General features: G+C 45.5%; 1 protein-coding gene across 1 annotated transcript; it reads right to left on the bottom strand.

Moving 5' to 3' along the window:
* Positions 1 to 462: 462 nt before the first annotated feature.
* On the bottom strand, positions 463 to 26860 carry UBXN7 (UBX domain protein 7). The gene is made up of 11 exons (XM_030279883.4): positions 26707 to 26860; positions 22694 to 22841; positions 20519 to 20586; positions 17659 to 17724; positions 15576 to 15688; positions 9815 to 9961; positions 9320 to 9410; positions 8135 to 8262; positions 7355 to 7748; positions 6842 to 6921; positions 463 to 5257 (listed from the first exon to the last, which is right to left on the bottom strand). Exons 1-11 carry the CDS (start codon positions 26831 to 26833, stop codon positions 5096 to 5098), a joined length of 1524 nt encoding a protein of 507 aa, XP_030135743.2. The 5' UTR covers positions 26834 to 26860; the 3' UTR covers positions 463 to 5095.
* Positions 26861 to 26924: the final 64 nt, after the last annotated feature.

Below are 26924 nucleotides of genomic sequence, written 5' to 3'. Positions count from 1 at the left end.
CTTTCTCCACTGCATCTGCCAAGTCCTGGTCCAGAAGGGCCCTTGCTCCTCGGCCTTTCATGCCAGGCCACGACAGGAACGTCCCAACTGCACAAGTCAGAGGCTCTGCCTTGCCACCACCTTACCAGGAGGACACTGACAGATCAGAACAGAAAGCTCCATTTCCTCTGCTCTTTTGTTGAGAAGGATGGGAAACCCTAGCCCTGCCTCTTTTTAGCAGTTTTCATACAGGTATTTTTCCTGTCAAGGTCCTGTTAGTTTGTCTCGCTTCAAGATTTTCTATCCTCTACAACAGCCTGAAGTTTTCTTGGGAAACGCTGTCATCTACAGCTCCTTATCCTTCCAGCCCAGTATCCTTAAGGAAAAACTTAGGAATTCCACAAATAACAAAGGGACAGACTTCCATTAGAACTAAAGCAACAAATAAACCCCAATCCCAAAAAACCAAAAGCTGAAGAAAGCTACTGAAAACAGTTGGTTTTATTTCCAGGATCAAATATTACAATAGGACATTTACATATATTTATAAAAAATGCAGCAGTTGTGTATATAGATCAGAGGTTTCCTTGAGTTTGGTCCCTCCCAGCACAGTGAGCTGAAAACTTCCAAATTAATCCTCTCCCTCCTTCCATGTGAAGTAGCCATGACTGAATAAACTGACCACTGTGAAAAGCTGTTCCTTAGAAACTGGATGTTCCCCAGTTCCAGGAAACAGCCTCATTTAAAAAAAATCATCTGTCCTAGAGTCTGGTGTCTCTGTGTTGAGTTTTACCCAGATGTTCTTCATATAAATCTGGTCTATAAAAATAGCACCTCATCCCCTGCTCCACACAGTTTCAGTTCTACACCTTCAATCTGGGCACCATTTCACAAGCAGTTGCAAAGTGACTTTTCTCTGCACTGCAGATACTCCCAGTGATCTGTCAGTGCCCGAATCCTCAATTTTTGTGCTCACTCCCAAGGTGCCCTTGGAACACAGTGGATAACCCGAGGCAGGTCGAGGCACTGCAGCCCTGTGTGTGTAAATACATATGGCTCTGTTTGTTGGGACTGCACAGACACCAAGCATCCCAAGGACAAGAGGAGACAGGGAAAAAAGCCAGCACAGAAAGGGCATCCATTAACCTCACCAGCTCCAAATCCACACAGGCCTCTGGGTACTTCCAGCAACACAGCCAGCACAGGGCTCAGCATCAGTTTGTTCTGTCTTTGAAATAGGAGCTGTTCCACTTACAGAAAATCACTTGTGAAAATAAATAAATAGAAAGGGTGAGGGAGAGCAGAGGCTGGATTTGAGCCTGTGGGAACAGCCAGACGAGGCACAGCCAGTCCTTGAGGAGAGCGACTTTGCCCCCCACCCACCTAAAGCACAACTCTGCCACCCCTTCTCCTCTTGGAACACCAGACTGCCTGTCTTACCAACTTCACTAAACAGGGATTAAACCAGAATAAAATGGTGACATTTAGTACAAACTAAAAACGAATAAAAACAAAGTGATGAGGCCCTGAAATGATACAGATCTTCCCACTCACACGGACATTCCTATAACATATCCCCATGGTCCTATTTCATTTTTACGTGGTTTACCAAAAAACCACCATGTTTCAAGCAACTCTGCAGTGTTTTCTACCTGACAAACAGCTCAAAATGCTGCCCTGCCCTCAGAAGAAAACTGGTTTTAATTTAGCCCTTGTTGCTCGAGTCCCAGTGAAGAAGCTCAGTGCTCTGACAGGAACAGGAATTTGAGACCCTTCAGCAGAGAGGCTGAGTTAGTAAAACCTGCACCAAACCCAGTTCCTGCCAGGGCAAGCTGAGTGTACAAATCGGCTCTGAAGGACACAGACCCTGTGAAACACAAGCTGGACAAAGGAGAGGTGTCACTTCCCCCTAACAGTGAGGAGAAGGTCAGGGAGCTCTGGGAAGAGCTGATGGAAAATTCCTGTTTAGATCTACTTGGGACTAATGGTATATCTGGATGCTTTTTACAGACAACTGTATTTTACAAGACTACCTGTAAATCCTGGACATTCCTCTAAGATCAATGGTGTTAACTGAACTGATTTACCAGGAAAAGCAATGCACTGCAGTCCATGAATGTCAAAAATCACAAACATCACCTTTGGACCTTGGTTCCAAGCCTAAAGAAAATAACACAAGTATGGCCAGAAATGTTTGGCCCAGCCTCTACCTGTCCTTTTTACATCAATGGAGAATGAGTGAGTCTGTCAGCTTAAGAGCATGCAGCATCAGAAAGATACAAAATCCTTCTGTACTCCTGTGAAGTGGGAAGTAAATTTGTCAGCTGCATCTGGCAGGGAAAGCCAGAACTTGTTTCGCCTTCTGTTCCAGGATCCTGGATGTGACTGGCACTACTGGACATTACATCCCAAAACAAAGCTGTGTTAGATGAAGAGCACAGGCAAAGGGAACATCTCCAGCAGCAGCAAGGAGCTCCAGCTTCAAACACGACAGCCCTGACAGCTCTCCAGTCAGAAAAACCTGCACTGCCTACATGCACTGCTGCTCCTGCAGCACCACATGCAAATCCTGACCCAGTGACACCCACAGGAAGCCACAAACCACAGCTTTTGAAGGATTGGTTTCCTTCGTCCTTCACAGCTCAACATCGTATTTCCCAACCAAATTTAACACATTTTTTCCAGCAAACGCAATTTGAGCTTCAGATTTCACATCTAAGCTTAAAGGCTCTTTAAACATTGCCCAGCCCATCACCTTCACTGCCAGGAGCTGTCCTGTCCCAGGCAGGACTCGATTTGTGTTTTCAACCACACTCCTCAGGCCAGCAAAGCACATTCCTCCAAAGGGATGAAGAGCTGAAGAGGCTCCATCCTGGCTGCACAGCTGATGTGTGGCACTGGGTTTGTTTGGGCTGGGAAGGAAAGCAGGAGGAATGAACAAAGAGAAGAGACACATGCAGGGATATGTATTCCTTAAATTTTTTTTTCTCTGTTTCTTGCTCTTGAAGCAAAGCAAAAGAAAGGTGATAGAAAAAACCACACTGTGAGACAGATACAAAGAATCCAATCCAGGATCACAGTTTCCTGGAACAGAACAAACTCCTAGAAACCACAAGAAAATGCCATTTTCACTATGAATGTTCAATTTCCCCATCTCCTTTCCCCTGTCTGAGCAATTCCTGGTCTCACCACAGAGTTCAGCCCAGCCCCACACACAGGAGCAGGCCCTGGAGGGCCAGGGCAGAGAAGGTGCCAATAAACCACACCCAATAAACCACATTCCAACCAGACAGCTGGAGCTGCTGCAGGAAGCTTTAGGTCTGCATGGAAATGTGAGTTAGGGATCTGGATATCCAGGAACTAAAGGATCCTTCAGTCTAGAGGTGCCACTGCTCCTTCACAGGCCAAACACAAGAACTTCCCCAAGCTGGGAGCAGCATCCTCACCTGGGGGTCTTTACAAACCAAAGATGACATCTGGTGTCCCCTCAACCACTGATCAGGAAACTGAGACTCTGCTTTCCTGACACTACATCCTGCAGCAGAAAGGGAAATCAACTTCTACAACTGCATGATTCCATGTCAAACCTCAGTTAGGAGCAGAAGACAGCTGTGAGCTGAAGTTTTCATGGGGAATGCCAGACATTTTCTGTGATTTCTTGCATTTAAAGGTTCCAAAGTATAGATGCCAGTACGAAATCAAAGGCAAAATATCTTGAAAAATTGGAATATGTAAATTTCTGACTATTAAAGTCTTTAACAAAGACAATCATCTGAGAGAGGCAGAAAAAGTCAGCAGTTATGCCAGGTCCCACATGCCTTTCTCCTCAGTGAATGAAGACCAAGATAAACTGAAGTTTTAGTTGTAAATACACAAATCCACCACATCATGCTGTGCCAGTTAACTCCTGTCCCACTGGAACATCTGCTGAAACACCAACTGACCAAGAGCTCCATGTCTAGAGAAGACACTGGAGGAAAATCAGGGCACTAACCTGTGGTGCCAGCTTCCAGAGCTGAAAGGAAGGCCTGCACCAAGGAGCAGTTTTCCATGCAGCCCTCCAAATTTAGAGCTAAGTGACAGTAGATGAACACAGAAACAGAACACAAATCGTCCCAGGGAATTCAAGCCACCAGGCTGGGAAGTGTTTTATGAAGCATTAATTGATGCTCAATGCTGTCAGTGCTGTAAAACCCCTGTAAAGCCATTCACTCCTAGAAAAACCAACCACTGTGCCAAGGAAAAAAGCCAACTTTCAGGTGTCTGTGGCAGGTGTTTTCAGAGAATCCAAAACCTTTACAGTACCTTTGTTATTTGCAAAATCCTGAGAGCAAGTAAGGAAACACTTTGAGGATGCTGGGAAGGGAACATGGATAACCCACCCACCCCCACCAAGGAGCTGGCTCTGCTCCAGCACTGAACTCACAGCTTTCCCTCTGGGCCAAGCAGTCAATCCCATATGGAGCACAGTTGGATTTCTGGGGGGGTTGCCTGGCTTTTTTACTATGTCCACTGGCAATTTAAAGCAGGAGAAAACCAGGCAGGCAATCCAGAAGCCTTTGAATTAGGTGGAGCAGAGCATTTTACCACGGCTCAACACAACTCCTTTCCAAAACCAGAGTGTTGGGTAAGAGAAGGCTGGAAGGTTAATGGAGACCTTTTGTGCAGGGAATCCAAACAAAGGAAAGACTGTCCTGAAGGTTATGCCCTCTCCTTACAGAGAGGTGCCTCCGTGCCTCATCACACACTCTTTTCAAAAATAAATTAAACAAAACAGATTTAAGAATAGCAGCGAGAAGGGTTTGTGTATTATGGCCACTCCAAGCTCCAGCATGCTGGATACACAGATCACTGTTTTACTTTATTCCAGGAAAGCAGAGGAAAGATGTTCTTCCCAATGCTCTCTGCAGCTGAGGAAGAAAATAAAACTCTGAGCACTCTCATTTGGTCACTAGAGAGGGAGAAGGGAGGGAGAGAGAGGAGGAGGGAGAAGGAAGGGCCAGTCAGCTGCCTGATTCCAGCACTGCAATCCCACGACCCTTAACTGCATATTTAACGACTCTTGTCCCGGGCAAAGAGGAGAGGGAGGAAGGCTGGGAGAGCTCAGGCCACAGTGCTAATTCCTCTCCTGCACAAAGACAGTCTCTTGAGGACACAGGCCTGCCTCCTGTAACGTGATCTCATAGTCCAGGTGGGAGAGTTTCCTCCGAGGGAAGTTGGTGAGCAGTTCAAAGCGCTCGTTGGGGTATCCTTTGGACTGGACGTGTTTCACAAGAGCCTGGGGAGAAAGGAAGGCAAACCAGTGTCACAGAAGTCAGAATGGGGAAAAATCCTGTTTTCCTTTAGAAAGTGTTGCCTTTTAAAGGTTTTTCTTCTTTTTTTTTTGCTTGAGGGGAAGAAAGGGCATCATGGTAATATTGGAAGCATAAGCACCTTGGAAATAATGTGTGTAAGGAAACCAGTGCTTTGTCAATAACAACACAATGATTGAAAATAAAACATTTTAAAAACCAGTATTGGGGAGCATCATCAATTAAAACTCCTGAAGTGCAGCTGTCTCCTTAAGCAATTTCTTTTGCTAGATCTGGCCAGCTTTAAAATGCAAGCAACTAAAGGCTGAAAAAAGTCAGTATGGAAATGATGCTCACAAAGAAGCACCTGAGACTCAATCTGGATCTGACTGAAAGGCTCCAGAAGATCACATGAGATGAGCACAAAGGCTGCTTGTTCAGCTCTGCAACCAAAAGATGTCTTTACCCACAAACCTTGACTCAGCTAAATTTCTCTGCTGACTGTAGAGCAGAAGAGAAATCATATGCTGAGATAATTTTCCTTTAACTCCCACAGTCCATAAAAGGAGCCAAACCAAAAGTCAGGATTTATTTCAATATTGCAGTTTTGTACTGCCTAAATGAATTGTTTAAGTATTCAAAAGTGCTACATATTTAATAATACATGCAAATTTACTTAACAAGCAGCATTCAAAAGGCAGTCAAACTCTTTCTTCCTTTTATTTTCAAGCAGGAAAGTCAAGGATGAGAACATGAGCTGAGGATACTGTACATTCCTAGAGCTGCTGGCTAGGCAATAGCCCCAGTCTTTGTAAGAGATAGGACACTTTTCTCCCAAATCTACAGAAAATCCTTCTGATGAGGTGTGTTTTTGCCTTCCCTATGACTTCAGCTGTTAGATTGATTACATTTAAATGAGCTTAACTGGCCACTGTCTCCTGAAAACTCATGGCAAACAGGAGCACAGCAACTTTTTACACTCTGCTCCCAGGTAAGCACCTGGAGAATTTTGCTGGAAATGCCATTCACATGGACTTCTCCAAGGTATGGAGCCCAAAGCACAGTTGAGACACACACCTGAGGCACAGTAACTGACCACAATTCTACCTCCAATGCAAAACCACCACTCTCTGTAATACATTTGTTTTGAGAGAACTTCCTCCAGTCTGCTCTAACATCCATGTCCAGAATGAAGGGTGGAAGAATGATGGGAGAGATGGAGAATGAGGAGTTTTGCCTTTGATTTTACCATGGGAACCAACTACTTTTAGAAACAAAGCCCCAGAAATGAGAAAGCTGAGAGCATTTCATGGTAATTAACGATTAATGCAAAAGCCATTTAGAGTAATTTTATAATGGAAATGAGCAGTGTGGGGATTGAGGAAGACACTGGAGTGTACAGAAAACCCAAGCTGCAGTGGAGACACACAGAGCCAATAGTTACTAGAGGAATGACATGGAACACAGACCTCTCCCACTAGATCAGATTTCAACGGTGTCCCCCAGGCACAGAAATTCTCCAGTTTCATCTTTCCTCTACTCAGACAAGGATTCCCATCAAGTCCACTCACCAGAAGTTTAGCTTGTTCAGGCAGTGAAACTTGTTCCCTCTTTCCATCTGGATACCTCAGCATCAGCTGTGCCTTTGGTCCTACACAAATGAAATTATCACAAGTTAGCACCAGGGCAGCTGAGCTGAGCTCCTGTGGTAGATTTTAGGTGGGACAGCATAGCAGGGTGAGGGACTGGAGACAAACACAAGGTTCCAGCCTGCGGAGATGAATTTCTACCATAATGCTGAGAATACAAACATCAGGCTCAGGACTCTTCCAAAGCAGCGTGGCCAGAGCACACTGCACTGTGTTACACCAGAGTGGACCTTACTCCTGGGCAACACCCGAGTCAGGGAACCCAGAGGGCTCTGCAGGCTGGGGCACTGCTGGTGAATCACTCACACGTCTGCTGGCAAGGAGGGAGGAAATCAGAAGGCATTTTTAAAAGAAGGGATGAAACCAGGCTTGGCAGCCTATGAACAGCTTCAGCCAAAAAAGCCACAACAAAAGCAATAAAAACTGGGCACTTACCATTCACGTCCAGGCCCCGGAAGGTACTTTCAGGCTTGTCAGGTGACTCCTCCAGTGCCCCCGCATCGATGCAGGGCAGGACTCTGTGGTTTGATGTTGTCCCGGGCTCAGTCCTTGCAGTTGGCTCAGGCTGAGGCCTCCGGCTCTCCTCTTTTTTATATCCCAAGTCCTTGTGTGGAGACTTCCTCAGCTTGGCTGGAATCTCCGACTCCTCCTCCTCCTCAGATCCACAAACAGAAATAAACTCTTCACTTCCAGAAAAAAGCTCTGACTCCGACTCCTCGTCCGACCGGCTCTCCTGCTTGGCCTGTGTGGAATCAAAATGTGTCTCCTGGAGCGAGGCTCTGATGGCAGCTTCCAGCTGGCTGTCCTCACTGGCATCGATGAGACTCTCCTGTGGGATGCAGACAACACGTACATCACAACTGCCTTCAAACATCTCCTGAGAACAAAAAGGACATCAGTCTTCCAGAAGGGAAGCCTGTCAGGAACGCACAGCAGGGAAAGCTAGGCATGCTGTGATTACTTAATAGCTTCTCCTTGGAGTTCTGCATGGAGTAATCAATATTCCTTTCACACTCTGACTGCTAAATCCAAGCCAAGCGCCAAAAGCACAAACAGTGACCCTGGGAGAATGCATTCCCTGGCACGCTGTGTTTCTGCATGCCCCTGCACTAACTCCTTGAGTCTGTCTGGGAAATCAGGAGAGGTGGACAAGCACAGGTCAGAGTGCTGCACCTCAGCTCCTGCAGGCTGTCTCCCAAGGAGCCTCACACTTACTGAGCGGGAGCATTTCTGGGGAGGGCTGCTGGAGTGGCCGTCCAGCTGGCCGTGCTCGCTCAGGAACCCGGTCACTTGGTCCAAGAAAGAAGTCACATCTAACTGGTGCCACTCCACGAGCTTCTGGCCTAGGGAACAAAAGGCATCAAACAAAATTTCAGCAAAACGCTGCAGTTTAGTGGGCAAACACACCAACTCACTGCTGCAGGAGTCAGTTTGAGGAACTGCAGCTTCCCACAGGCTACCACCTGATAATTATGGAGCTTCCTCCTTCCACCCCCTTGAAAAGGGACAGACATGGATACACACACAGTTTATTTCCATTCTTTTCTTTTAACCTATGGGAATGTGAGCACAGAATGGTGAATTTGGCCTCAAAACCAAACCACTGGGTTTATGAAGAAGCATTTCTCCATTCTTGCCAAATTGATTCTAACCCTTGGCAAACAGGATTTGTTCCTAGAAGGAAAGTGCTAAGAAGAGTATTCTAGCTTCAGCTGCAATATTAAAAAATGAATGTATTTTTGGGTGGTTGAAGTCAGGTACACAGAGGTCTCAGCTCTGATCACAGGCACTGTCACTTCAGTCCTTAGAAACAGGAGACCAGACCAACATTATGTAACCAGGCAGCTGCATTATATGATGATAAAATAAGCTGCTGGATACAAAAGAAAAAGCAACAACTTTGAAAGAGCTGGAGCTCTGGAGAGGGAGAAGTTTGATTGTTCAGGTAAAAACCAAGCAAAACAAAACAAAAACTCAAAGCCAAAATGGCATTTCAGAATTAAGAAGCAATTTAAAGTCATTGCTGAGCCTCGCAAAACTCTGTGGGAGGAGCAGAAAGCAGATTCATGTAGCAATTACAAATATTGTAGTTATTCATCACATGATTTCAAGAAGCTTTTGAAAGACTTAAAAAAAAGAAGTCAGAGTTTTTCCACCAGATGGAACTATTTTCACTTTCTAAGCAAAATACTCTCTAAGCTTCAAATACACAAAATTTCTGCAAGTTTTGGGTGTTTCATTCTCTTAGTTCCTCTGGGAACAAGCTGAGTCAGTCCTTCAGGTCCTGAAGAGATTCTTCAGCCAAATGTAACACAAACTGCAGTGGAAGGTATTCCAGACTACAACTGTCAGTGCTTCCCATGGGATAACTCCAGGCAAACCAGCTGCCACTTGTCTTACCTGTCCTGGGATCCAGGATGGAGACATAAGGGAAGTCTGCTAATTTATAAAACTGTATGTACCGCTGTCCTTCCTCGCTGTCATGGTACACCTACAAAATTGGGCAGATTAGTGGCTGGAGAGGGAACACAAACAAACAGTACCTTGAAAATGCACAGAATTTTTCTCTCTTCTGCAGTATAATCTGCAATTGCAACTGTATATACACAGTTATCAGTAACTCTGACGAGCTGGAATGAAACCTCTAGCTCTCCATGTATTAGAAACTACATGGTAACATCTTGATTGCACAAGTGAAAGGCAGTTTATGCCTTCAAATGCATATCCATGAATTCCATCCCCATCCATAAGCTACATACACTCCACGAAACACACCTTTTCTGCAGGTTCACCAGGAGAATCCCATCTTTTCCAAATAATTCAATTTTTTTTCCCACTGTCCCATTTACCAAGACACCAAGTTACCCACACATCCCTCTCCAGGCAATTTCTTACCTGCCAAAAAATGAAGTGGTCCCGGATGATGTTCTTCACAGCCTCGTTACTCCACACGTCACGGTTGAGGCACTGGCAGGCAAAATCTTGCACGTTCTGAATGTTTATCATGAGCCACTTGTTCTGCATCTGACCACACTCCTTGGCCTGGAAGCAGAAGGAAAAGCTTGGTTAGATCAGGCTGAAGGGCCAGACAGCACCGATGCCAGCAATGATCAGAGATGGCTTCTACCACGGCCAGACCTTCCACCAAACCCCTTCACAGTGAGGAGGATGGACAGAGCTAGTGAAAAGGCACCCACAAAACAGAAGGCAGGGCTGAAGGATCTGCTTTAAATGAGCCTGGTTGAATTACAGAATCACATCGATGAACAGAGCTGCTGGATTTCAACAAGCCAAGCACAGGGTGGGAAAAGCAACTCAGAGGGGGGACACACATGGCAATGCTGAATTAAGTATTTATTCAGGGAAAAGTGTAGTCAGTCCCACTGATCTGACAACAAAGACCTGCTCAGTCTAAAGATAAACCCGTGGACCATCTAGTTAAGTAGGCTGCATAATTGACAGAGGACTTGCATTGATTCAACAGGACCCCTTCTCTGTGTGTTTTTCTCTCCAAGTTTTGAGTTACTCTGTGACTGTCCAACTGCCCAATTAGGCATCCTTTTTTGATGCTGCTTATCCAGACTGCAAGTGGAGAGGGAGACAGGAAGGCGCAGGAAAAAATCTTACTGGTTTGAGTCACAAAGCTGGCACTGTCTGATTGCCTTGTTGCAAGTTAATGGTAGGAGTTTGATCAAGAATGTAATTCTGATCGCTGAACTGTCATACCTGTTGAAAAAAAGAGGGCTAGATCAACAGCAGGAATGCTCTCACCACCTGGAAAGACTGGAACTGGCATAGGAACTCTCTTTGCTTTAGAAAAAAATATAGAAGTTATGCTCACCATCCTGCTGGTAATCTACTGTTAAGGAATTCAAAGGATAAAAAAAATCAGGGGAATCAGGATGTTATGCAAGATTTTGCTGTTTGGGCACTACTTTGTTTCCCAGACTGAAGTTTTTACTTTTGAAATCAATTTTAGCCAGTGTAGTTTGGAACAGTCTGCCTGTCCTGTCACTGTGTGACAGACAGACATGTGAACCCCACACACTCAGCTTCACCAAGGCAAGAATCTCAGCCTACAAAATCAGTCTGTGTGGCCAAGTGCCCTGCAGAGGCAGCTTCTGTATTACTCAAAGGAAAAAAAAAAAAAAAAAAAAAAGGTAGAAGCATGGAATAATCCTGTTCCCACAAGGGGTCTCACACTTACTACTTACCACTAAATTTACACTGCCAGCATTCAGGTCACCAGGTGAGAAAAATGGGGAAGGTGACTCCTAAGTAATTGGCAAGGGTCTTAAAAATAATTGTCATGCTTTTATTTAAAGGACTTGTTTTGAACTAACTGCATTTTGAGAAGGAGTTCTAAGAAACCAGTACGAGATGAGGCCTAGAGGCATTGCCCAAGTTTAAAGGGAACAAAAATTTTTATGTTATTTAAGTCAATTGGATTGCCTTAGTCCTATGTTCTCAGGCAGTCTGACAAAAGAACACTCAAAAAAATGTAATTAGAAAGCTGGAAAGTGCATCTCATTCTTCTACCCTCACTCTGTGTATCTTTTAATATTAATGAAAACCTCTGGTTCTACCTCTCCTCTGTCCACCTGAGAGCCCTGGAAGGATGCAAGCAGGAAATTCCACAAAGAAAATCTACAAAACTGAGTTTTCACCTGCAGAACAGGCAGAGCTTTTGAAACTACTTTTAACTTCCTTCTAAAAACAAGGTTTGGATTTAACACTTAAAAGGACACAGTTAAACTGCTGGTATCTCTTACACAGCTCAAGGGATTCTTCTGAGGGGGTGGAAGGACAACAGTGTAAGAAAAAGAAACACTGCAGATTTGGAGATTATATTATATTAGGGTAAGTGACAAGGCAACAAGGGAAGGCTCAAGAGCTGGCTTGTGTATCCCAAAAGCTGGGATCTGATGGATTTAGGTCCTCTGTTTCCAACACCAAGTGGACCCCCCATTCTCCTCCTCCTTTGAGATATAAAGGCCAGTGGCAGGCACTCACAGAGCCCACAGACAGGGCAGTACAGGGCAGCCACTCTTTGAGAGCAGAGCCAGTGAAGCTCAGATGCAAAAACCAACCCAAACCAATCCCATCTGCCCTAAGTGTGCCTTTACCCTTTCTGCCCAGTCACATATTTCACCATTACAACTTAGGGCAGCAAACCAGCAGCCTGGTGAGACAATCTGTGAGACAAGTCTTGGTTTATGCCCAGTGCTGGATCTCCCTGTGTAACCCTGGATCTTGCACTACTAAAAATAAGTTTTCCTCTCATTTGACTTCTCTGAACATGTATGGTTTAGAAATGTTGGGGTGGTTCCTGCTGGCTCAGTTTTGTTGAAAAGCAATCCTTTCAAGGCAGCAGAAAGAAGAAGGAAGTGGACCAGGACCTTGTGATTCTCTGGACATTTGTGTGACTCAGTGGGGAAGGTAACAGCTGACAGAGAGTCAGAGCAGGACATTATCAAACAAGAAATCTCCTATTTGGGCCACACTTCTTCCTACCTGGGGCAGGGCATGGATCCTCTCAGCACCCAGCCATTCCTGAGCCACAACTGTACTGCAGCTGTGCTCACCCAAACCAGGCCAGAAGCACCTTCTGCACAGGTAATTGCTCCATTTGAATACAGTGACCAGGTCAGCTTCCAAATGATTGCTGCTTTTTAAGTAGAAACAAAAACCCACTCAGCCTCAGCTGTAAAGCAGGGAGCAGCTAAAAAAGGTTATTGTTAAATGGGAAAAAGAAATCATATAGACAGACTTGAAACTCAGCAATGTGACATTCAGTTACTTCACTGAAACCCTGCTGAGTATTAAGCACAGAACTGCACACACCAGAACCATCTCTGCCCACAAGAAGTGCAAGCTAAGTCAATTTTGGTGTGTCCCCCTCAAATTCAATCATCTCTCACATCACAGGCACATAGAGAGAGAACACCCTACAATTCTTGAAAGCAGCCTGAGATGAGAACAAAACCACACTTCTCTCTAACAGACACGTTTGGTATGCAATTTATTTATTTTACTTGCGTGATTCATTCCTAATAGATTCCACATTAATGGGAGAACTCTAGTTTAGTCAGTCACACACTGAACTTTACAAGTACAGTGATCATAAGCTGTTCTGCATGGGGAGCACAATGCTTTTTCATATACAGCAGGTAAAAAAAAACCCAAACAATGTCATTCAACATTCGAAAATTTTTCTGCCATGAAGTTATCCACACCTATTCCTAAAGCTGGTATTACTAAGTTAAAATGAAACAGAAACTTTTTGGGCCTTACTGGTAACAAAGCTTCCTTGTTACTTAAGAAAAGTGAGGTTTCTTGGGGAAAACTAAAGATAACTACATGTACTTACTATCAAAACTAACCTTAAAGTATCCAAAGAGCAGCAACAACTCACAAGCAACAAAGATCCATAATGCCAGATGTCACCACTCCTGCCAACAAAGCCCTAAATCCTAAATGGTTCTCTGATAAATGTGCATGGCTCAACCCTGGCAGAGTGTTCCTGCACACCCTCCAGAGGTTGGAACACACCACACACCAAGCCTGGAAAGAAAACCCCACTTAGATCAAAGCTTAACTACAAGAGCATCACAATGGCAGGATTTAGTCTTTGATACTCTGGAATGTGATGAGCAGCTCTGGTTTATCATATGATTTATATCCATTTATCTCAGCATACAGAGAAGGGAGAAGCCAAGAGCAGCTTGCTAGAGATGAATTTTGGGAGACTGTGGTCACTGAGGCCCTACACTGTCCCAGGCTGAAGCAGTAGAACAGTTTGCAGTCAGAAAAGGTAAAATGCAAAGGGAAATGGTCAACACTGTGAGAAGGTGTGGAGAGTTATATTGCAATGAAGTTGAGGAGGATCAGTCTGAAATGAAGGGTATCCCATGGCACAAGGAACTGTACAAGAACAAAGCAAGGTGAGTGCCAGCACCAGAAAGTGTACAGGTCTTTAGAGTGCAGGTACTGCACAGAACAGGGCAATGTGAGTATATACAAACCCCTTCCCCAACCCCAGCCCACCCCTTTTTAAAATTACCTTTCAGGACTGAATAAGAATGTAGAAACTTTAGGATAAACAATTCCATCAATCAGTTATTTCACTCTCTGACACTTCTGACTGTGACAGATCAGCACTGCTGAAGTCTTCATATGTTTCCAGCAAGACCCAAGGTGAGACAAGCCCCCACCTCAAACTCCACAGCAGAGCTCAGAGGGCACTTGCTGACTGCTCCTGCAGCAGCACTGGATGTTGCCATGTGAATTCCCCTTACTGGTGCTTTTAACCACACATTTGCTGGTTTCACCAACAGCTCTAGACCCCAGGCCCAGCAAGCATCATCAGCTGGAACACCTGACATGTGTCTTTTAAAGTAAACCCTGCTTCAGGCTGCTCCTCTGCTCCCACTGCAACTCCTTCCCAAGGTGGACACTGCTGCTCTCTGCCAGCATCCTCTCACAGCTGCAATTCTGTTAAGGAGATGGTGGAGGGCACCCTCAGAACACAGGAATTAGTGACAAGGCAACTGATCCCAGGTGATTTGGGAAGCATAAAAAGAGAGATGAGGGTAATGGGATGAGAGCTGGAGACTCCACAAAGGCACACAGTGTTCCACCAAAAGTTCTCCAGCAGTGCTCTTGTACTTGTGCACAGCAGTCAAGGCACTTGTGAAAACAAGGTAAGTAATAGTTTTGTTAAGTCAGTCAGTTGTGCAGGCCTGTGCAGTGGGTTCTCCAACATCTGTATTGCACCATTTAATCATTACTTTGCATTCTCATGCAGTAAAAATAATCATCTCCATCATCCATCTCATCAAAGATGACCAGGAGAAAGTTCAGTAATAACTGGAATTTCTGAAAAATATCTGAAAATTAAGGACTCAAAAATTAAAAATATATACCAATCTGCATGTTCTCTAATCATTAGTTAAATCATTGATCCACATCATAACAACTTAGGAATAGATCCACACTTGCCTACACAGTCAGAAAAGGTGACACCTGAGACTGTTTAAAGCTGACAGAGTCCTGTATCTCTGGGATACTTTCCCTAGCACCACTAGAAGTAAAAGACAACCACTGTGATTTTATAGAACAACAGCTACACCGACAATGAAGTTGTGGCTTGATGGCAAAGTTGCATTCAAATACTTCTACTCACGCAGGTGTCAGAAGCCACTCAGCCATGTTAACTCCACTTGAGCTTCTCAGCAGGGCTGTGCTGCAAACCACACTGCCCCTTGCAAAGTCCTCCCTCACCTATGCAAAGCAATCTTACTCCAGCTTTTTCTGTATCCTCTATGGAGACAGTTCAAGGGATGCAATTTTCTCATTCTGACCAGCCTTCCTTGCTCACTGAAATCTTTCACCACATGAGATTTGCCACACTGATACTGAACCATAAAACAACGAGGTCTGCATGGTGAGGAGTTGGACTCAATGATCCTTATGGGCCCATTCCAGGTGACATCATCATCAGTGAAGTCCTTCCATACATCACCAACATTCCTATACGCAGTCCATCAAATATTTATCACCGCCCAGTCTTTTCCAACCTCCTGATTGTCCAGCCATGGATCCATCCTGACACCCTCCCCTCTGCAAGAGTCTGCACCCAAATGTGGGCCCTCACCGTTTCAAAGCTGCCTTTGTGCATCAGGTCAATGGGAGGTCTGAAGAGATCTGCCAGCGTCGTCAGCTTCTTGTCCACGGCCCCTCCGTTCCGGAGCTCCTGCTCCTGCCGGACTGCACAGCCCCACGAAGAAAGGGAGTGGAATTAGACTACACATACTCACAACAGGCATTTATTACTGCCTCAGTGCTCAAACACACAGCTTCTGGGGCAAAATTCTCTCGAGCTCCCAGGAGGTTTGGGGAGAACAGGGCTAGGGCAGCTAGTGAGTGCAAATCACAGGATATCTCTTACAGAGAGCCCCAGGGTTTTAAATGGGAAACTGAACTAGATTGTCTCAGTGATCTGGTGGTTTTTTTGACTTCATGCCAAGGTCTCCGAGCCCCCTGCCAGGGTCTTGAGACAGCCAGGGCAGCCAGAGGGATGTCCTGGGTTCCCACAAGATTGTAGCAATACAACTTTTAAAAGGAATATTTCTATTGTAGTGTTTTCATTAGTTTGCTGTGGGGCAATCCCACAGAAAAGAAAGAAACAGTTTTTGTTTACGTGGAGAAATCTCTTTGGATGTTTCTTTTAAAGAGTATCAATTCCATCTGAAATAATACAGAACACATTTCCTACTCTGACAGGACCCTGGACAATAAAGGTAAATCACAGTAGATACATGATTTATTTTATGGAACCAGATCAGCTGAAATGGGCAATAACTATCCCATGGCCAGAAATTTTCCAGTGTGGAAGGAGCTGTCAATGGGCCAAAGCATAAAAACCATGCTTGAGCAGACACACAGGGGATCCCTGTGGAGCAGCCCTAGGATCCAGGAGATAATCTGGAATTTCATGGCCAGGGCTGCTTCTCCAGAGACAGCCAGACAGTGATGCCCACCTGTCAAGTTCTGCCAAAAACCACGATAAAGCTTCACCATAAACCCTTCTGAGTGTATCTCTCACATGTTGGGCATCTCTAAATGTCTTAAGAGTGGAATCACAGGGTGGTTTGGTTTAGAAGAGACCCTAAAGATCAGCCAGTTGCACCCCCTCCTGCTATGGGCTGGAACACTCTCTGCTAGTCCAGGCTGGAAGATGGTGAGAAAAAATTTAAGGGTATTTATTCTGTACATGGAGCATTTTCATTTCTAAAACTGCCAGTGATTTCAATACTTGTTGTGTTCATCATTACTGGAAAAGGGGAAAGAAAGTAACTATCAACACCTATTTTCAGTTTGGCAGCCAACCCCATACTGGGTGGGAACATGGTCAATGGACCCCAGAAATCAGTGACAGGATGAGGAAACAGCCTCATGGGAGGCTGAGATTGGATATTAGTGACAATTTCTTCATGGAAAGGGCTGTCCAGCCCTGGCACAGCTTCCCAAGGCAGCAGTGGAGTCACCAACCCTGCAGGGATTTAACAGACATGTGGATGTGGCACCTGGGGACATGGGGCAGTGGTGGCCTTGGCAGTGCTGGGAAAACAGCTGGACTCAGTCTAAGAAGACTTTTCCAACTTCACTGATTCTGTGGTTACACCTCAGGAACACTCCAGCAACATCAGCACGACAGCCATAATGCAGATGTGAAACACCTGGTGTTGTGCTGTCACAGAATCACATTCTGTGACACTGCCTGGATGAAACAACAGCCAGTGCTTTGGCATCTGGAGATTCTGTGCATGAACAGCCAAGGGCAAACAGCAATTAAAGCCACAAGAACCTCGTGCCCAAGGAAGAAGCCTCAGGGCTACTCCAATGTAATTCAAGTGCCAGAATGCCCACTGCCTAAGCAAGAAAAATATCCAGTGGATAAATTTAATTTCTACTTGGGTGTTAGGATTCTTCCCCCTTTTCAGCTCCCTCTAGAGCAGAAAAGGGTTTTTTTTGAGAGTTAGCAACACCAAAGCAGACAGAATATACTGTGATAATCATCATACTTTTAATAACGTACCCTGCTACACAATTGGCAATTTAAAAATGTTTCAGCAACGGAAAGCTGTCCTAGCCTACAACAGGAAAGATTTCTCCATCTTATTTGCATTAAAAGTAATAAAATAAAATATCAGGCTTACTGATCTGTAGACACTTACTGGTTTCTGTCTGAAAATCCCGAAAGCCATCAAATATTGAGCGAGCAGGTCTGCGTCTTTTAGGAGCTTAAAAAAAAAAATCAAAGAATTACTTGAAAAGTATATTATCTAAATAAATGCATGTTATTAGTACTTTCCACTACATGTGTAAGAAAATGGAATAGGAGCCCCAAGCAGGGACTATGTGGGAGTAGAGGTCATTGAGAAGGGCTGGAGATGGATGGAAATAGACAGAAGGCAATTTGGAAATTCCATCTCCTAACATGTCCTCCCTCCAAACAAAACATGTATCAGCAATACAGAGAGACTTAAAGCCCCATCTGATGGGCTCACCAAGACCCTTCAGCATGAAGTGGCAGTGCTGTCACAGCATCACCTTGTCACAATTCCAGTCAAGATTTTACCCATGGCCTTCAAGGGGATGAAAAACTTCAAAAGATTAAACTCCATGAGCATTTTTTTTTAAATTAAGAAGCACATTTGTTTTTTCTACAAGGCGTTTCTACTCTTTTCTAAACTCTTATTCTGATCCTGTCCCAGCTTCTTGGCTGGACTGAACAGCCACACTCTTCCAGTAGATCCAGCATTACTGTTTGCAAGGAAACCTTCAGAGCTGATTATCTGCAGCTGGACACAGAGCCCAGAAGGTGTCAGAAATGGCACCCTCAAGTCCCACTGAAGTCCTAATGTACAGCACAAGCACTGCACTTGGAAGGAAAACAGAACTGCCTGCCAAGATTATTCCAGTTACTTATCTCCTTTCCTATCAACTGAAAGATAGAACTTTCAAGGTCCAATTGCTACAACACAAAATAAAAAATAAACAAATTAAAGTCAGATAAATACAACCTATACCCAGCGGAAATGTAATGACACAACCTATCATGGAGAAAGAAAGCAAGCTTGAACAAGGGATGTGCTGGGGAATAACACCTCCCAACTCCAGGGAGTAAGATCTTCACCCTGAGTGCTTAGGCACAAGCCAAGCTCAGAACAACTTAAACTCAGTTGGAACAGCAACTGAAGGACCACTTCAGCAGAAGCAGCATGTCCCTGCCAGGCTCAGCTGGAGCCAGGCAGCACAGGTGAAGAGGCTCACAGCAATCCAGGAGGATCCTTTATACTGAATGATGGGATCCATGCATCCAGCAGGGCACAAATACACAGGGTCACCTCTTCAGCTGGAAAAACAACCACCTCAGTATGACCCTTGAAAACAGAAACTGCCACCTCTCCTGCTGTACGTGTAGAGGTGAGACCAATTATCTCTTCAGGTTCAGCTACTTTGTCAGGCTGCTCTGTGCCAGAAGCACAAGTGACACTGGTGGATCAGTGCCAGGAGGGAATGGTCAGTGTCAGGTCAGGGATGGTCAGTGACAGTGTGACTGAGATCAATGTATAACAGGTAGGCATCAGAACACCATTAGGATCAGAAGATCTGAATCCTAATAACCCACAGGAGTCAACAGATCTTGGTCAAAAACGCTGCTGGGCCACAGGAAAAAGTGCAGAGAGCTCTTTTATCTTCAGAGAGGCATCAGCAGGACATCTTCCTCTGGATGCACACTTCCTGCTGCAGAACTGCTCTCCTCTGCTACTAAATTCCCCACTTCCAAAATCCAGGTAGGATGGGAAGTGCAAGGATTAGATAAACACAGTGTGTCCTTGCTTTCATGTCACTGCATCTTATGGTTGAGACCTTTGAAGTCCAGCTTTACTGTTGCTGACAAGGTGGCCTTTCAGCAGCAAGGGGAATGGCATGATATGATATCAATGAAGCTCACAGGAGTGCAAAAACACATCAATGAAAGCAAATACTTTGTATGTCATTCCCTTTTTGCCCAAATGCAAATTAAGTGTGTATTTCAAATTGCTGGTACTTTATGTATCTCACATCCGTATGTAGAAGTTACGTTAGACCATTTCAGTTATTCAAAGTCTGTCTAAGTTTTTTGATGGGACTGGGGACTGAAGCATATTAAAGGAGTCAAAATTTTCCAGCTCCCAAAACATACAGGAAAAAAAAAAAACTGCTAGAAGGACTAAAACTAGAAAAGCTAATATTGCTATCAGTACAAGTACAGCAAAAAGGGAAGTGGTGTGCACCTGTATCGCCTGGCACTGTGTGCTCCCCCTGAACCACCCTCAGCCTGTGCATCCCACCTAAACACCTCTCTGACGCTGAAAAACAGAGTCAAGAAAAGATCACTTCCAGAGTAAACCTGAAGCTTGGCCTCCTTCTCCTAACACAGGAACTAAATGATAGGAAAGAGCATTTCCCATGGGTGGGAAATGCAGCCATTGCAGTGACAAGCACTTGCACAGCATTCCTTGGTGATAAGGGCAAAGCTCTCAATCCATCTGACATGGCAAAGGCCAGCCCAGAAATGACCTGGTCCACATGAGAAGGACAGAGACAAGAAAGGTAGCTGCTCAGCACAGCTTAAAGAGCAAATTAAATTCCTGCACGAGGAATGGAGAAGGGTATGAGCAATCACAGAGTTCAGCCCTTCTTTCTGATCTGTCATCTTGAGACACAGGCATTTGTCCTCTTCATTTTCACTTGTCAGCTGAAGGCTACATCATCCATCCCAGCATATCAAACATTTCCACAGCAGTATCCCACAGTTCTGGGCCCCCAGATGCATACTTAATTAAGTTAATTGGCTGCCACCTCACAACATCTCATGAAACAAGATTCGGCAAATTAGCACCCCTGGGAATAAAGCATCCCTTGTGTGTGAGGTTTTCAATACGAATGGTGTTGATTTCTTCATATTCAACAAGTTTTGATTTTCTTTTGTCACTTAGCTCACCTCAACGTAAAGAAAACAGTAACAAAATAAGAACACAAGCCTACCTCCAAACAAAGGCTCAGGCTCTACTAAGATTTCTTGTTTTTGAGGAATTGGAGCTCGTACTTCATCTCTATCAAAGGAGAAAAAACAAAAAAGAAAATATCAGAGAGATTATAATATTCCAAGTACTGTACAAACCACATCTCATTATGCTCCAAGGCTCCTGTAACTTAAACCAGTTAAAGATGCTGCTGTACCATTGCACAAAATGAAGAGGTTTGGATTAAGTGGGATCTCGAGGGAGCACCTGTTCCCACTCATGGCACTGCTGCTGGACCTGGTACTCTGTGCACTGAGAGCTGGCATGGATGACCTTTGATAAAACATTGCACAAACCCCTGAGTGACTCGATCCCAGGCTTTGTCAATCTGTATTTAAACACTTTTTGTTCTTGAATAATTTTGAATAACTTGGAAGTTTTTAAAACCTTACCAAAAGATGCTAAATAATCCATTTGCCATCCTACTTTCCTTGCTAGCTACACAGAAAAACATATTTTCTTCCTTATTACCAGCTTTTGTCTGTCAGAAGATGTTTTGCTTCCACCTGAAAGTCACACCCCTCTCTTTTCCAGAGGAAGGAAAACAAGGTCAAGTGGCCATTTCCCACCATTTCTGAAGCAGTTCTTGACTTACATAACTGGGCTCCCTCACCTGTCAACAGCTCAGTCAGTTATACTTGCAGACACTTACAGATCATCCAAAACTACAATTAGGAGAAGAGAGGAAACCACAAGCATCTCTGTGACAACAGTGTGGTCACCTGGCCCATGGATCTATGTGCAGAAGGATTCACCCATTCCTACATCCTGTCTCTGAACTCCCTCTTCCCCCAGACTTCCAAGGTGTGAAGCGTGCAGTTTGCAGCTGTTGACCACGCAGGATTCAAAAGTAAACTCAGGATGTCAGCAGGATGCACTGACCTTGCTCTTACCCTCCACATCTTTGATTGCTCTGTGCAGCTAGTTACTCTCCATTTGCACATTTACTGTTCTCTCTCCTAGGAGGACCACTGAGCTGATCAGCATCTGGAGGGTGTTGAGTATAAAAAAGAAAGTATTCCAAGAAAAATCTGAAGTCACTGATGTGCCAGAAGTTGTCTAGAAATAAGAATACTAATCTATGTACCTATTTTAACTTTGTTAAAAGTTCAAGTAGGAAAGCATCTCCCATCAGCTATAAAGGTTAGCATTAAAAGAATTACTTAAATTTAAAAATGTGCTTCAGAAGTACGAGAGGCAAGGATTTTCCTCTGTAAGTCAGATGTCTTTTTCCTGGAGTGAAAGATTTTCATAAGGACAAAAGCCTGGCTTACGTTTAATTTACCATATTTAATGAATGTGATTTATACCACTCAAGATATTCCCTTTATCTCAAGCAGTCACATTAATAGGCAGCACTGAGACTCTCTGCCATGTGGAAATTATCTTCCCTTTGCGGGCATCTGATGCGTAAGAGACTGATGAAGGTGCTGAAGTTGCTGATTCCTCTGCATACAGGTGTACAGGCCTGGCCTTTCCAGTGCCAAACTGGTTAAACCACCACAATAAACCCCGCACATGTCAGACTCTTCTCCCAGGTAAGGAGAGACAGGATGAGACTCAAGTTGTGCTAGGGGAGGTTTATGTCAGATATTATGGCAAATTTCTTCACAGAAAAGGTTGTAAAGCACTGGCACAGACTGCCCAGGGCAGTGGTGGAGTCACAATTCCTGGAGGTGTTCAATAAACATATGGATGTAGCACTAGGGGATGTGGGTTAGTGGTGAATGTGGTGGTGGTGTTGGGTTGATGGCTGGACTTGATGATCTCAGAGGTCTTCTCTAACCTAAAATTCTATGAATTTATGAAATGGGAGTAAGGTGGCTTCATTTATAAGAACCAAACCAAGAGAATTCTCTAACTGCCAAATTAGAGTAAAGCAAGATTGCTGAAGCATTTAAAAATAAGACTCGCTTATTACTGGATCCCTACTTTAATGACTTGAGCTTTGTTTGAAAAAAACAGTAGGCAGAAAACTTCTGAAGTGCAAGAGACTCCCAAACCAGAACACCCAGAAGAACGCTGCAGCAAACAACTGAGCAAGACCAAAGCAGTGTGTAAGGCTGTGGTGAGAAGTGGCAGCTGCCTGGTGGCACTGCTGTGGCACTGGTGGCACAGCCGTGCCCAGGGTACGTACTCGGGGTGCGGGCGGGCGGCGGACACGGCTGCCGAGCTGGTGCTGGGCTCCTCTGCTATCCCTCCTCCGTCCAGGAACATGGTGACAGCCATCTCCAGGTTGTTGTTGCAGGCTTCCAGCATGTGCTTCCCCACGCTTTCACTGGCACCTGCAATGCCAAAGGGAAATCTCAGCGTTTTGACTGGAAGCGCCCAGAACAGCTTTCTCTCTCAAAGCGTTAATAATTAGGAGGAACAGTTCATCAGCTGCCATTTATCCCCGAAGCACAACTGTGAGAGGAGACAAACTCCACAGCTCAGGGGGAAGGGAATGCTTGCAGTCAGGACTGCCAGGTTCCTTCCTGCCAGTAACTGAAAACCTAAAGGAAACCATCTGAGGGGTTTTAGCATGATCTGGATTTTCTCCTAGAGGTCAGACATTTTCCTGGTACATGGACCTATTGGAATGAGTCCAGAGGAGACCACAAAGGTGCTGGGAGGGGTGGGAGAGCTGGGGGTGTTCACCTGGAGAAGAGAAGGCTCCAGGGCGAGCTCAGAGCCCCTTCCAGTGCCTAAAGGGGCTCCAGGAGAGCTGGAGAGGGATTTGGGACAAGGGATGGAGGGACAGGCAAAGGGGAATGGCTGCACACTGATAGAGGGCAGGGTTAGATGGGATACTGGGGAGAAATCCTTCCCTGTGAGGGTGGTGAGGCCCTGGCACAGGGTGCCCAGAGAAGCTGTGGCCGCCCTGTCCCTGGAAGTGTCCAAGGACAGACTTGGAGCACCCTGGGACAGTGGAAGATGTCCCTGACCATCACAGCTGGTAGAACAAGATGAGTTTTTAAGGTCCCTTCCAAGACAAACCATTCCATGATTCTATGGATTTTTCAACACCAGCAGGCATACACAAAAGAAATGAAAACCTGACTTAACATTTTAACAGGAAGAATATTAAATCAGCTGCTAAATTTTTTTATCCACTTGTAACAGACATTTAGAGAGGAAAGAAAAGACACTCTGATTTACTGATTCTGCTGAAAGGCAAAATGAAACCAGCAGAAGCTCAGTTTATATAAGAGGGGAAAAAAAGGGGGAGAAAGCAGTACTTTTCTACAGAGTTCTTTGTATAATGACTAACATTTATTCAAATCACAGACTCATGGAGCAGTTTGGGTTGGAAGTGAGCTTAAAGCTCACCCAGTTCTACACCCTGCCACGGGCAGGGACACCTTCCACTACCCCAGGTTGCTTCAGGCCCTCTCCAGACAGGCTTTGAATACCTAAAGTGCAACTAATCCCAGTTTTGATGTTGCTGCTCACAATGAAGCAACAGTTCCTAACATCACCTTTAAGTCTTTCCTCAGAGGATGAGCCTCTATGTCCCAACTTCTCCTCAAAAACCATCCCATCAGCAGAAGCTCCCTCAGGAGAAGAAGCTCTCCTGAAACCAAATTATTTACAGCACCTTCACCATAAGTGGTGGAGTACCAAAGAGCTTATTTTCCTTTAGAAAGGCTAGTAGAGAGGAAGAGTGGTAAAATGCAGCTGAACCAGTCTGGGAGCAGCTTTGGGATCTCCTGTAATTCTTACTAACACCAAAATGACAACAACACTTTGTCCAAAACCAGGCTCACAGAAAACATCAGTCTGGGCAAAACATATTCAGATGTTTCTCAGATTTTCTGGGAAAGACTCAAGAAGCTCTCGTTAGAACACAGAATATACTTTAAAATTGTGGAGATTAATCAGTTCTAAATAACCTGCACATCAAACCACAGAGAAAGCCAAACTGACTGAGGGAACTGGTTTTCCAAAACACCCAACCTGCCACAACAAGCACACTGGGATGACAGGCAGCTGTATTTTTAAGACCTTAACTGAGAGGAAGAAAGTGCAAAATAAAAACTAGTGACATTCCAAAAAACCAATGAGAAGTTCAGGTTCTTCACTCAAACTATTTTTTGGCATTTTCAGCACTTTTCACTGCTAACTGTAGGAATGAAACCACACCTGTGAGCCTGGAAAACACACACACCCCACTGTACACCTCACTGTAGTGTCATGCAAAGTCACTCATCTGCAAGAACTGGAAGAAAAAATGATAATTCAACTCTCTGCTATTATTTAAAGAGACACTGACACAGCAAGTGCTTTCACTGATTCCTTATCATTCCTGAGAAAAGTGCTGTAAAACAGAAAATTCTAGATATTTGTTAAGTTTCAAAGCAAATTTCACAGATATCCCATCATTTCCTTGGGGAAAACTGATGCCTTGAGAGGCTACCTAGAACAGAGGCTAGACAGAGTTAAGGAATAAAGTAGGTATTTATTTAAAGGCCTTCAAAGGATACACCTTGGGCAGTGCAAGAGCCTGTCCGAGGCTACACCCAAGATGGACCCTGGGTCACAAGTTTTCACACTTTTGTAAGTTTTGGTCTATTTTCATATTGGGGTCAATTGTCCAATTACAGCTGCATGTTATGAAGTCCCATCCTCTCAGTCTGCTCTCAATTCACTGCTGGTTCATACTTTTTGTGCCTGAAGCTGCAATGGTGACCTTCGCTCTGGGGCTGGAAAAGGGTTGTTTTGTGTGGCTGAGCTGTGAGGAGAACTTGCTAACACTTTATATGACGTTCAGAGTTACACACTAATGCAGCACAGAATCTGGAAAACACAAAAGCTAAAACTCAAGGCAGCAAGACACACAGGAGTTACATTCTTTTAGCAGTACTTTCCTGGATGAGAGCACCAAAGAAACACAATTCTGCCACCAGGAGCAAAGAAAATCATCAAGGACTATTTCTCCTCATCCCTCATGCTGCAGAGTCCCTCAGCCTTTTCCCCACAGACAGGAGTGACTGCATACACTTACAACTCTGAGCTGAAAAAGCTACTAATACAAAGCACTGAGGTGTGAGCACCTGTCACACCACAGCAGCATTGGTCAGACAAGCTCCACACACTCCTAGATGCAACCTTAAATTCTGATAAAGGTCAAAACAAACTTCAAAACTCCACTTAACAGTGGATGGCTGAAGCCCAGCAGGCTATTTCTTTTTTGGTTTTGAAAGCATAGAGGGATTCTCTTATGCTGAGCATAAAACGTGTCTAAACATAAAAGGTGTCAGGAGGAGGAAACCTCTAGCACAGCTCTGCCTGTTCTGATTCGGGTTTTAGCAAACATCTCACACACAGGCACATACTACTGAAAATATAATTGCTGTAAGTTCTTTTTCTTCAAAAGGTTTACTCTATAAAGATTCTTTAGGAATAACTGAGAGATCAATAATTTCCCTGCTTACATCCTGTCGAGGATTTGAGTGTGTGCAAGAACAGGGACACAATCTGAAACGGAGCTGGTCTGGATAACCGAATTAGAGCAGTTTCACTTCCCTTTGGCTGTTTAGTTGACACATCTTATTAACCACTCCTGCAGCATCTGACATGCAAAGCCATCAGCCAGGGGTAACTGCGGCGAAGCAGATTAAACACGAAGTGGGTCAAGAGCTCCAAGTACACAACCCGAAGCAGGAGCTGCCGCCTGACGCGAACTTCCACGGAAAAGCGACCAGCTCTCCCCGTCTGCGAGTCAAGCCGCCCGCGCTACAGGATATTTCTGCTTTTTCAAAGGCGGATCGGGGCTCAGCGCCCGGATCCCTCCCGGCCGTCAGAGCCAGCCACGGGAGCGGGAAGCGGCTCCCGGGGCGGAGCGAGCAGGACACGGACCCGCGCCACCGGGACAACCGAGAGGAACCTCCGAGCCGCGGCTCACAGGGAAGCGAGCTCTCCGCCGCGCAGGGAGCGGGGCTGGGCTGAGGCAGCCCCGCCGCGTTGGGCGGCCCCGGGCCGCGCCCGCGGACCGGCCCTGGCACCGCCGGCGCCCCGCGGGAGGCGCTCCGGGGGCAGGGGCAGCGCGCCCGGAACCGCTCCGCCTCGGCCCGCGCCTCCCGCCCCCGGCCCGCCGGCGGGGGAGGCCGGGCGGGACCCACCCGCGTAAGCCCCGCGGCCTCGGCGCGCCGCGCGCCCCGAACGCACCGGTGATGGCGGTGAACTGCTGGACCAGCGCCCTCAGCGCCGCGGCGCCCGCCGAGCCCCCGGGCGCCGCCATCTTGCCGCCGCCGCACCACAACACACGCGCCGCCGGCCGGCGTGCGCTGCGCATGCGCGGGGCCTGCCAGCGCGCGCGCCCCTGCCCCCGCCCGCCACCGCGAGGGGCGGGGCTCGGTTGCCGGGGTAACAGGCCACGCCCCTCC

Source organism: Taeniopygia guttata, chromosome 9, assembly GCF_048771995.1.
Source record: "Taeniopygia guttata chromosome 9, bTaeGut7.mat, whole genome shotgun sequence".
Lineage (NCBI taxonomy): Eukaryota > Metazoa > Chordata > Aves > Passeriformes > Estrildidae > Taeniopygia > Taeniopygia guttata.
This window is presented reverse-complemented; position numbering and strand designations above follow the sequence as displayed.

What these genes read in the sequence shown, in the direction of transcription:
- UBXN7 (XM_030279883.4), bottom strand. Translation starts at nt 26,833, where the DNA reads ATGCGCAGCGCACGCCGGCCGGCGGCGCGTGTGTTGTGGTGCGGCGGC. An exon ending in GCCGCCCGCCCGCACCCCGA is followed by an intron (nt 20,587 to 22,693) that starts GTACGTACCCTG and finishes CTCCTTTGATAG; the next exon opens with AGATGAAGTACGAGCTCCAA. An exon ending in CATCCTGGATCCCAGGACAG is followed by an intron (nt 8,263 to 9,319) that starts GTAAGACAAGTG and finishes TTTGTTCCCTAG; the next exon opens with GCCAGAAGCTCGTGGAGTGG.